This window comes from Nerophis ophidion, linkage group LG22, assembly GCF_033978795.1.
Source record: "Nerophis ophidion isolate RoL-2023_Sa linkage group LG22, RoL_Noph_v1.0, whole genome shotgun sequence".
In the NCBI taxonomy this organism is placed as follows: Eukaryota; Metazoa; Chordata; class Actinopteri; order Syngnathiformes; family Syngnathidae; genus Nerophis; species Nerophis ophidion.
Genome location: NC_084632.1, coordinates 28887655 through 28900548, shown reverse-complemented (window position 1 = coordinate 28900548; position 12894 = coordinate 28887655). Strand labels below are relative to the sequence as shown.

Below are 12894 nucleotides of genomic sequence, written 5' to 3'. Positions count from 1 at the left end.
AGTGGTAAGCTGTTTTTGTGAGCCCTTAGCTGTTTCCAGTTTTTCTGTTTGCTACCCGCTAGCTTCCACGCTAGGCCCCTTTTGTTTTCTAGCTCCAGTGCTAGCTCCCTTAGTTTGTTATCTGCCCACATGCGTGCTTTTTGTTTGTACCCTTTGTTTGTTCTAGTTCTAGTATTTTAAATTAAACCATGTTTTCCTATCCAATGCCTGCCTCCATCTCTGCATCTTGGAGTTCGTCACCAACTAACTTTGACAGAATAAAAGTGGGTCTTAAGACGAGACTTAAAACACTCCACTGTGGGAGCAGTTTGAACATGGAGGGGCAGAGTGTTCCAGAGCTTAGGGCCGACCACAGAGAAGACCCTGTCACCCCTGGTTTCTAGTCTCGTCTTGGGCACCACGAGCTGGAGCTGGCTCTCGGACCTCAGAGCGTGCGCATGAGTATAAACATGGATGAGGTCCAAGATATAATGAGTTGCCGGTCCGTGTAAAGTCAGTGGCCTAGTGGTTAGAGTGTCCGCCCTGAGATCGGTAGGTTTTGAGTTCAAACCCCGGCCGAGTCATACCAAAGGCACCCATTACCTCCCTGCTTGGCACTCAGCATTAAGGGTCAGGATTGGGGGTTAAATCACCAAGAATGATTCCCGGGCGTGGCACCGCTGCTGCCCACTGCTCCCCCTCACCTCCCAGGGGCCGATGGGTCGAATGCAAAGGACAAATTTCACCACACCTAGTGTGTGTGTGTGTGTGTGTGTGACAATCATTGGTACTTTAACTTTTTTTTTAAAGCTTTCTAGGCGGAATAGATGACTCTGTATTACCTGCATTGTTTGCTGCCTGTTATGAGTAATTTTAATTACCGTATTTCCTTGAATTTTCGCAGGGCATATAGTATGCGCCTGCCTTGAATTACTGCCGGGTCAAACTCGCTTCCCTAAATAATTAGTGCATGCTTAGTATTACCGCCTGGTCAAACTGGTGACGTCACGAGTGACAGTTCCCCTGTCATCATTTTCAAAATGGAGGAGGCTGATTTCAATACCGGTTATTTGAAATTGCATAAAGGGAAGACGATTAAGAGCTATTCAGTAGGATTTAAGGTCCAAACTTACATCACACTAAAATTTTTACTGCATACCTTTGGTAAGTACCAGAGTGAGAAGAGGTTTTTAAATAATTAGCGCATGCTTACTTTTACCGCATGCCTTTGGTAAGCGCAGGAGTGAGAAGAGGTTATAAATTCATTAGCGCCCCTGCGGCAACTCAAGGAAATACGGTAAAACATATATATATATTATTATTAATCAATACAACAACGTAATACACAATAAAACCATAATAATACAATTCCAGTTCCAAAACCAAACCCGTCCCAGCAACATACAGAATAGCAATCAACAGAGCAATTAAAAAGACACACAAACGTGACACAAAACAATCCAAAAGTAGTCAAACAAGAATGAATAATATCAACAACAGTATCAATATCAATGAGAATTCCAACATAGCAGTGATTAGAAATCCCTCATTGACATTAAAATAATCAAAACATTAAAAAAATAAAAAATTCTATTTGAAACACAGAAAAGTGAAGTGAAGTGAAGTGAATTGTATTTATATAGCGATTTTCTCTAGTGACCCCAGTGTGGGTGGCACTGGGAGCAGGTAGGTAAAGCATCTTGCCCAAGGACACAACGGCATTGACTAGAATGGTGGAAGCGGGGATCGAACCTGGAACCCTCAAGTCGCTGGCACAGCCGCTCTACCAATCGAGCTATACCGCTCAAAAAGGGAAAGACGTGTGTGTTCTTGTCTCACATAAGGATTGTAGATGATGGACAAAATGTAACAAAAAAGTGCAGTTTTCCAATCAGGGAGTGATAGGAAAACTGTTACAACGTGATCATTAATTACATAATATAACATCAAATCTGCATTTTTACTCGGAGCAGTGTTGCACTGTGGGGAGCTGATTTTGTGCTTTTTCCGTGAGGTGTGAAATCACTCCAGGCCACACAGACCACGGGCTTTGCTTCAGTATTCTTAAGAGACATGAGTAATAGCAATACTATCTCCACCCTCCATCTGTTGCGCTTAAACATTTTGCATCACATTTATTGCTTTTCTTGATATTTCCCAATTCCTATGTGCATTGTGTGTCATGATTTGATTCAGTGAACATCTCTTAAATAGGAAATGGATTATGCACTCAAGGCCGATGCTGTTAGACAAAATAAATCACCAGATTGTATCTGGTTTCCAGGGGTTGAACTCTAATGTTTTTTTTTACATCTTCACGCAAATATTCCAAACATGTAAAAACATCCTTTTTTTTTTTTTTTTTGTAGATTGTCCCAGTAAGAAATGGGGTCCTTACTGTGACAAGGACTGCCCGGAGTGTCTCAACGGTGGAGTTTGTCATGATGTGGATGGAGACTGTATCTGCCCTCCTGGGTTTATGGGAACACGCTGTGAGACCGGTTGGTGCTCTTATGACTTCTTGAATGTAGAGATCTTCAAGATATATTCTATGTCTGACAGGGGTTACGCATTCAAAAGTTGACATATTGAATGAGCTCGGGGCCTGATCTGCTAGAGTTTGCATTTACTAAAACATGTGCAAACGTTACATCAGCTGATAGACTAAATGTGTGCACAGAGGAATGTATGAGAGCAGAAGTGGGTGCACAATCCATGAGCATGTCTGTCTTTGTGAATGTGCAGAATGTAGGGCTGGGCAATATGGCGTTTTATTAATATCTCGATATTTTTGGGCCATGTCACGATACACAATATATATTGCGATATTTAGCCTTAGCCTTGAATGAACACCCATCCATCCATCCATCCATTTTCTACCGCTTATTCCCTTTCAGGGTCGCGGGGGGCGCTGGCGCCTATCTCTGCTACAATCGGGCGGAAGGCAGGGTACACCCTGGACAAGTCGCCACCTCATCGCAGGGCCAACACAGATAGACAGACAACATTCACACTCACATTCACACACTAGGGCCAATTTAGTGTTGCCAATCAACCTATCCCCAGGTGCATGTCTTTGGAAGTGGGAGGAAGCCGGAGTACCCGGAGGGAACCCACGCATTCATGGGGAGAACATGCAAACTCCACACAGAAAGATCCCGAGCCTGGATTTGAACCCAGGACTGCAGGAACTTCGTATTGTGAGGCAGACGCACCATGAATGCATATAATCACACCAGTATGATGATTCTATGTGTCTACATTAAAACAATCTTGTTCATACTGCGGCCCTGCGATGAGGTGGCGACTTGTCCAGGGTGTACCCCGCCTTCCGCCCGATTGTAGCTGAGATAGGCGCCAGCGCCCCCCGCGACCCCAAAAGGGAATAAGCGGTAGAAATAGGATGGATGGATGTTCATACTGCATTAACATATGCTTATTTTAAACTTCCATGCAGAGAGGGAAATCACAACTAAGTCAGTTTACCAAAACTGTATTTATAAAACAGTTATTAAGCAGTGGCACAAACATTCATGTCATTTCCAAAACAGAAAGTGCAAGATTGTCAGAGACATTGTCACAACTTGGACTCTGGGATATTTGTTTTTTCCAACGCAAAGGATGATATGCACGAGCCAGGCGTGAATGTGTCACGCCTGTAAATCTGGTTTTATGTTTGATCATGTTTTGTTTTGTTTTGTTTTCTGGACTCTTGTTCCGTTTTTTCACTTCCTGGTTTGTTTTTGTTAGCATGACAACTCATTGATTTTCACCTTGCTCTCCTAGTCACGCCCCTGCCCTCAGTCCCGCACCTGTTCCTAATTATCACAGCCGCTATTTAAGTCACTTTTTTTTCTGTCCATCAGTCTGGGATTTTTGCATTCTGCTTCTTGCCTTCATTTCTATCACAAACCTCCACGCCTTGCCACGCTGCTAAACATTTGGATCACGCCACGTAAGATCCATGTATTCTTTCGCCTAAGTGTTGTTTTTTGGTTTATTGAGTATTTTTGTTAGCATCTTTTGTTTATTTATAGATAGCCATGCCATTGTGCTGTTTTTGTTAACGTTTTAGCATAGATTATTATCCGCCATCGATCTGTTGATCTGGAAATGGTTGCTTCGGCACGTTTTGGGTGTGGCACCGAACGGAGATGTTGAAATGCAGTTTCAAGCACTCTTCATTTTCTAGCAGGTGACTTTTAAAATGATGCTACAACTTAGCAGTACTGCTACTTTTTGTAGCAACGCTTTTGCCGCATAATAGTTCAACATATTCCCGCTTGAAGCCGAACCACCGCCAGGACCCCGTACTGTTTTTTTTGGGAATTAATTCTTCCTTCATTTGTTACCAGATTCGCACCTTCTCTCTCTTGTATTACCACTCGCAATGCACCGTTAGCATCACAGCTAATGTTTCCTATGTGGCTACCTCTCTGCACGGGAAGGGCGTGTGACGTTGCACACGTGACATATGTAAGAAGGTGCGCTTCTTTATGTCTCTGTGAGAAGGAGAGACAAGAAAGAGCGGGAAACGCATGTAGTGTAATAACCGCAGCTAAAAGTAACTGCGTCAGAACGCATACTCGAATATCACGATATTGTTGCGATCTGTTACTCGGATCTTCACATGTTATTGTTTATTTTTCCATCTTTGGTTCATTCTCCGTCGACCCTGTTTATTTCCTGTTTTAGTCCGTTACTATGTTCTCTCATTATTTCCGCCTGCTAATCACGGTTCCTGCACACCTGTCACTGTTGATTACTTCCTTATTTAAGCTCGCCTTTTCTGTTCACCCGGTCTCGGATCCTAATTTGCCCACGCGCAACAGTGACGACTCTCATCCTTCGACCTTATGTATTTTCTCGCTAGCTCTTACGCTAAGCCACTTGATATTCCAGCTTTCATGCTGAATGTTTTGTTTTCTCTTTTGTGCCCTCGTGCCAAGCTTTACTTTCCTAGTGGTTTATCCTAGCTTTCACGCTAGCGTCTTTTGTTTGCCTTTTCTCTTTACACCAGTGTTTTTGTTCCTAGCCTTTTATTATTTAACAAATACATTATATCATACCTTTGTTGTGTTCATCGCTTTCGACGCATCTTTGGAAAAACAACACCGGAAACCATGCCGAAGAAAAATTGTCACAGATATAGTCATTTTCTATATCGCAGAGACAAACCCGCAATGTATAGAGTATATTGATATATCGCCCAGCCATAGCAGAATATCTTCTGATGACATGTTGATTATTTTCTCCTGACTGGGAGGAGAAAACGTCAATTTAATCATTTATCACGAGCAGTGTGATTTATCAAGACTGAATGCCGCGTGTATTTTTAGTGACTCTATAGAGACGTGCAAACCAGCAGTTGCACAGAAATGGCTACGTATGCTTTGTCAACATATATGGCAAGATATTAAAAGTAAAATATTAGCCATATCATCTATTCAACAATAGAATGTTTTAACTTTGTAGTTGAAGGATGACTTAAGGCAGGAGTGTCAAACTAATTTTAGATCGAGGGCCACATGGAGAAAAATCTACTCCCTGGGCCGGACTGGTAAAATCACGGCACGATAACTTACGAATTAAAAAAAACTTCAGATTGTTTTCTTTGTTTAAAAATAGAACAAGCGCATTCTGAAATTGTACAAATCATAATAATGTTTTTTGTTTTTTTACACTTACATGTTGCTTATGTGATAATGTTCATTAGTCAACTCATTGGTGTTAATTTTAAATCCACCACGATAATTTTTTTAAATCAAAATCAAATTACAGTATGTTATTTATGGAGTTTGATCATTTTCCTCGACTGGTGCACCAACATCATGTGGTTTATTTTGTACATATGTAGCATCATCTACAAAGATACAAAGAATTGCTATTTTGACATCCAGTGAACACATTTAGAACAGCAGTTTCTTTCATTCAAAAATTTTAGGTTAGTTTCTATACTTACCAAACTCATCCCGCGGGGCGGATAATACCTGTTCATGGGCCTGATCTGGCCCCCGGGCTGTACGTTTGACACCCCTGATGTCATGCTTGTAAATCAGTTTATGTTTGATCATGTTTATGTTTTGTTTTTGGACTCTTGTTTCCCGTTTTGCACTTCCTGATTTTGTTTGTCTCCATAGTTACGCACTAGTTTCCACCTGGTCTCCTAGTCACGCCCCTGCCCTCAGTCCCGCACCTGTTTCTCATCACCATAGCCACTATTTAAGTCATTTGCTTTCTGTTCCTCGGTCTGGGAACTTTGCTATTGCAGATGCTTACTTACCACGACCACGCACCTACCTTGCCTTGCCAACCTTCATGCCTTGCCACGCTGCTAATTATTTTGACCACGCCACGTAAGATTTTTGTATTTTTGCCTCAGTGCAAGTGTTTGGTTAGTTGTGTATCTTTGATAGTATCTTTTGTTTTTTGTAGATAGTCATGTCATTCTGCTGTTTTAGTTTATAGTTCATTATTTTCATGCCATCGAGCAAGTGTTTTTGTTTCATGTTTGTATTTTGTAGTCTAGTATTAATACCTCCTTGTGAGCGCCCTTTGTTTGCTTATTTTTGTATCTAGTGTATTAATAAATTCATCATGTACCTGAATTCATGCCTGGCTCGTCCCATATTCCCTCTGCGTCGAAGAAGCAAAATTAATCCAAGTCACAATCCTGACACCTGACTTATGGGGCTGAATACAACAAATTCAATCGATACATCCTGAGGTCTGTTGGTGTTTTTATGGCATTTTCATTTAGGAAATATAGTATTAAAATATGTCTCCCCTAAAATAAAAAATATTTTGCAACATGCATTTTCTTGCGTTTGGATCATACCAGACACATGACCCGGTGTTGTGATGGTCTACCGCCCCCACGCAAAGTACATTGTTAGTGTGCTAAAATACGTTTTTGTAGTCTATATTATGATTCTACATTACAGAAAATATGTTATAGCTTCCTAGGTAGGAGCATGGTAACATGAATATGGAGGGAAAGTAGTGTTTTCATGGGCATTAGTATACGCAAAAACCTAATTTGAATAGGGCGGTCTGGAACACTTTTTCACTTGTTATCAGTTGTACACACTGTCTTAATAGATCACCCCAATATTAGTACACACAATTTCATCGTTTGCACATGCTGTTTAGCGGTTTTATTTCAGACTTAGCAGATCAGGCCCTTGGTGAGTTCTCTTAACCCTCCTGACAAAGACTGCAGTCTGCAGGAGTTAAAACATGCAACTCACACAAAATGATGTGCAATGCATCTCTTTATACTTTTCAATAAGACATATATCCTTCTTTGTTGGTTTGTAGCCTGCAGAGAAGGAATGTTTGGTCGAAACTGCCAAGAGTCGTGCAGCACAGAACTAAACTGCAAGGGCCTTCGCTTGTGCCTACCTGACCCTTACGGCTGCTCCTGCGCTAGTGGCTGGTTTGGGAGCCGTTGTGAGAAGGGTACCTGCCATCGTCACTTCAATCAGTCAGCGAATAATGCAAATATCTGTGGTACAGTTTGCTGTTACAACTTTCTTTTTTTTTTTATTTCTGCTCCCAGCCTGTCATAATGACATGTATGGACCAGACTGCAGGCTGAGCTGTCGATGTCAGAATGGAGGAGTCTGCAATCGCTTTAGTGGATGTCAGTGTCCCACAGGATGGAGGGGACAGAACTGTGAGAAATCTGGTGAGTTTTTTGTTCTATTAGTCAAGCCACACAGGCATGGGCCGGTATGAGATGTTAATGATATCATAACTTTAGGCATTTGTAACGAATGCCAGCCCATGTGACTGGGCCATGTGTTCGCTGGTAAACCTCACTTTACTACTCCTTTGACTACTGTGTCATTTCCATTTTTTGGATGCTAGTGTGCACAGCATAGATGTGGACATACAAGACTAGATACGTAAGAACTGTAGACGCCTGCTAAGTGAAAACTTGGCAAGCAGACATCTTTGATTTAATTTCTATGCCTTCTAAAACCACAGAACGCTCAGACGCTTTGCCCGCAGTTGTCATAAACGTTCGGCTCAAAGACAACTGTCGTCTATCTACTCATTTAGAGTTATGGTTGATGTTGCCACCCGGCGGCTGCACTTTTTAAATATCATCGTGTCTCCTGATTTATCAATCTACTTGCCAATTTATTTTTCTTCGCTGGTCACTCTCTGCTGTAACATGATTCCAGTTAGACCTCTGTTGAAATTAGGGTTGTACGGTAAACCGGTATTAGTATAGTACCGCGATACTAATGAATCATATCCCCCCTATAATGATATCAAGTACAGGTGCGCATCTAGTCGATACTACTATGATTACATCAATATTTTTTGGCATCACAACATCTTCTTTTGTTTTATTATAATTTATATTGTGTTTATAAACTCAGGAAATATGTCCTTGGACACATGAAGACTTTACATATGTCCAATGTATGATGCTGTAACTACTTGGTATCGGATCAATACCTAAATTTGTGGTATCATCCAAAACTAGTTTGAAGTATCCAAACAACAGAAACATGAGTGATTATTACATTTTAACAGAAGTGTAGATAGAACATGTTAAAATTGAAAGTAAGCAGATATTAACAATAAATGAACAAGTAGATTAATAATTCACTTTCTACCACTTGTCCTTAATAATTATGACAAAATAATAGAATGGAAAATCACACAATATGTTACTGCATATGTCAGCAGACTAAATTAAGAGCCTTTGTTCGTTTACTTACTACTAAAAGACACGTTGTCTTGTATGTTCACTATTTTATTTAAGGACAGACTTGCAAGAAGAAACATATGTTTAATGTACACTAAGATTTTTGTTAAAATAAAGCAAATAATACAATTTTTTTATGGTCCAGTTTATCGAGAAAACTATCAAAAAGTACCGAAAAGTATAAAAATAATTTTGGTACCGGTACCAGTACTAACATATTGGTATTGGGACAACACTAGTTGAAATATGCAAAGCATTATTGTTTTCATGTTTCACTACTCTCCTCCGTGTGTGCTCGCGCTAGTTCTGCATTTCTTTATTCAACATACGTAAATAATGGATATTTGCAAAGGCGTCTATTGATTCGGCATTGTGCACATTCTAATCGCGATGCATTGAAGAATAGATCATTTTTGCCACTTCTATAACTGGCCTAGGCCTAATCCTCACCGGAAAACATTGGATAAAAGTAACAATTGATATTTTTTTTTTTTTATCATCCCCTTTTTTCTGTCTTCTTTATGATGTCTTGTAATCACACCATTTAACTCTCTCTAGACCGAGCTCCAGAGATCTTGGACTTGGACAGCAATTTAGAGTGGAATCTTAACTCGAGCCCAAAGATATTTTGTTCAGCCACAGGCAATCCTCTGCCCAGCCATGACAGCATTGAGCTGCGGAAGTTGGACAGCACTGTGCTCAAGGTAAGAAGACCAACAACTTACACACTAACATTTAGACTTGGACAAACTTTAATGATCCACAAGGGGAAATTGTTCCAAACAGTAGCTCAGTTACTAAGGATGTCAATGCCAATATGAAAATAGGAAAGTGATTTATATAGCCCCATTCCAGGGTGAATCTTGTGAAAGGAAGGTTGGGGTTAATCATTTTGCAATGCAGTCTGCTGAAAATGATGGAAAGTGCCATTCTACATACCAACTGATGCTGTGGTCAAAGTTGTAATTGCCACACAGTACATTTTAAAATATTCAACACTCTACTGTGTCTAAAGTGGATTGTGGGAGGTGTGGCAAAGTTGGTAGAGTAATCTGAGGGTTACTGGTTCAATCCCCACCTTCTACCATCCTAATCACGTCCACTGTGTCCTTGGGTAAGCCACTTCACCCTTGCTCCTGATGGGTCCTGGTAAGCGCCTTGCATGGCAACTCCCACCGTCAGTGTGTGAACGTATGTGTGAATGGGCAAATGTGGAAATACTGTCAAAGCGCTTCGGGCTCCTTAAAAAGGGGTAGAAAAGTCCTATACAAGTACAACACATTTACCATGTACCATTTTAGTGCAATAGGGCATTATGAATCCCCCTTCCTCCTGTGTGGCAAAGAAAGATGTTGTACTGTAGATGTCAAGGTAATTTGGTAATTAGCATTCATTTATGTAAGCACCACTGTAGTAGCTCAACATGTTGGGCAAATGAAAAAAAACACTTGACCATGAAGCTGATTCATTCATTATCGGAAAAGTAGCAGCAGAAGTCAGAACAGAGCATCAACCAACCATAATTGAATGTGTTCAACCTGGTCACACATAGTCACAAATCATTGTATGTGACAAAAAGAAGGCCATGTCCGCACAGATATGGATATTTAAAAAAAAAAATGTTGTCCTTCTATTCGTTTTCACGCAAACACTTTTGAAAAATTTCGATCGGACTAAAGATTTTCACAACTCAAACACGTTGATAATAATGATTTCAAACTGCAACAAACAGCAAAAAATGCAGTTCTTGACTTATGAGCATACTTGCCAACCCTCCCGATTTTCCCGGGAGACTCCCGAATTTCAGTGCCCCTCCCGAAAATTTCCCGGGGCAACCATTCTCCCAAATTTCTCCTGATTTCCACCCGGACAATATTGGGGTCGTGCCTTAAAGGCACTGCCTTTAGCGTCCTCCCACACCTGAAAAGGAGACTATTATATATGTCGCCGTTATCCATTGATTTATCTATAACCCATAAAGTAGGCAGGCACAGAGCTATTTCTCAGCGTGTGTTTATTCCAGCCGGCACATTAATACATTGACACACAACATCCGGATTCCCATCATGCATTGCTTCAAAACTACTGCAAGTAGTAATGTCCAAAAACATAACAGAGACGAAGCAGAAGAACAAAGAAGAGACATGGCGACGATGAGTAAGAAAAAGAAGAACGCTAGCAAGTACCAAAATCACTGGAAAAAATGATCTCAGTTCATCCAGGACAGCTCAAAGGGGAAGGGGTATGCTTCCTGCAAATTTTGTAGATCAGACTTCTCCATTGAACACGGTGGCCGAACAGATATACTCATTCATGAGCGGATTATTTATATATATATATATATATATATATATATATATATATATATATATATATATATATATGTATATATATATGTATATATATGTATATGTGTATATATATTTGTGTATATATATATATGTATGTGTGTATGTATATGTATATGTATATATATATATATATATATATATATATATATATATATATATATATATATATATATATATATATATATATATATATATATATATATATATATATATATATATGTATATGTGTGTCTCGCTGTCTGTCTATCTGTGTTGGCCCTGCGACTTGTCCAGGGTGTACACTGCCTTCCGCCCGAGTGCCGCTGAGATAAGCTCCAGCAACCCCAAAAGAGACAGGCGGTGGAAATATATATATGTATATATATATATATATATATATATATATATATAAATTTCTATATATAAGAAATACTTGAAAATGTGTACAACCCCATTACCCCCCAAAACACCGACTCCCCATCTCCCGAATTTGGAGGTCTCAAGGTTGGCAAGTATGCTTATGAGCAAACCATCCATCCATTTCCTGCCGTTTATTCCCTTTCGGGGGCGCTGGCGCCTATCTCAGCTACAATCGGGCGGAAGGAGGGGTACACCCTGGACAAGTCGCCATCTCATCGCAGGGCCAACACAGATAGACAGACAACATTCACATTCATACACTAAAAGTATTAATAATACAGAAATAATTAGTAATAGTGCAGCGTAACTATATCAACAATCAGATTCACAATATTGTAACGCGTTAGATGACTCATTATATTAGAGTACAACATCACGGCGCACAAATGTTAGTTACATTTTTTGAGGTGGTAGAAGGTTGTGTGTGCGCCTTATAACACGCAATCTGAGGGTTAGTGGTTCAAGCCCCACCTTCTACCATCCTGGTCAAGTCCGTTGTGTCCTTGAGCAAGACACTTCACCCTTGCTCCTGATGGGTCCTGGTTAGCGCCTTGAATGTGTATGTCAATGTGTGAATGTGGAAATACTGTCAAAGCGCTTTGGTTTCCTTAAAAAGGGGTAGAAAAGCGCTATACAAGTACAACCATTTACCATTTATAATACGCATGGAATAAAATAAAACATTCATGATTTTTCCTGGACTTCATCTAAGTATGCGCCGATTTTAAAGATGAAGACAGATCGGGTATATTTTCTACTTTTTTAATATTGTTATTTTATACATACAAATAATTCTTGAACAATCTGTTTTCTATGTATTAATATTAGTCCAAAACATGCATTTAATCCCTTCAAACCACACCCCCCATACTCAAGCTACTTGTGTGTCCCACAACCAAAATCAAAATGTGCATCTAATATCTCTTCCTAAGGATGAACATAAGAATCATAATGTGGGGCCAAGTCTACAGGCTTGCTTTTTTAGGCTTCTGATTGGCCAAAATACACATACGGCCTATTTTAGTGCTTTTATGTGCTTTTAAAAAAAAAATATTGAGACAAATTATTTATATATTTAATATTTGTTTATTTACTATGGCTGTGGTTCTCAACCTTTTTTCAGTGATGTACCCCCTGTGAACATGTTTTAATTCAAGTACCCCCTAATCAGAGCAAAGCAATTTTGGTTGAAAAAAAGAGATGAAGAAGTAAAATACAGCACTATGTCATCAGTTTATGTTTTATTAAATTGTATAACAGTGCAAACTACTGCTCATAAGTAGTGGTCTTTCTTGAACTATTTGGAAAAAAAGATATGAAAATAACTAAAAACTTGTTGAAAAATAAACAAGTGATTCAACTATAAATAAAGATTTCTACACATAGAAGTAATCATCAACTTAAAGTGCCCAATTTTGGGGATTGTAATAGAGATCCATC

General features: G+C 39.7%; 1 protein-coding gene across 2 annotated transcripts in view; it reads left to right on the top strand.

The window, feature by feature from the left end:
* tie1 (tyrosine kinase with immunoglobulin-like and EGF-like domains 1) overlaps window positions 1–12894 on the top strand; it is a 66758-nt gene that overhangs the window by 17800 nt on the left and 36064 nt on the right. For both annotated transcript variants that reach the window (XM_061883653.1, XM_061883654.1), the window contains exons 5-8: window positions 2349–2480; window positions 7300–7440; window positions 7541–7669; window positions 9263–9408. In XM_061883653.1, the coding sequence (XP_061739637.1) occupies window positions 2349–2480; window positions 7300–7440; window positions 7541–7669; window positions 9263–9408 (548 nt within the window). The remainder of the gene's footprint in view (window positions 1–2348; window positions 2481–7299; window positions 7441–7540; window positions 7670–9262; window positions 9409–12894) is intronic.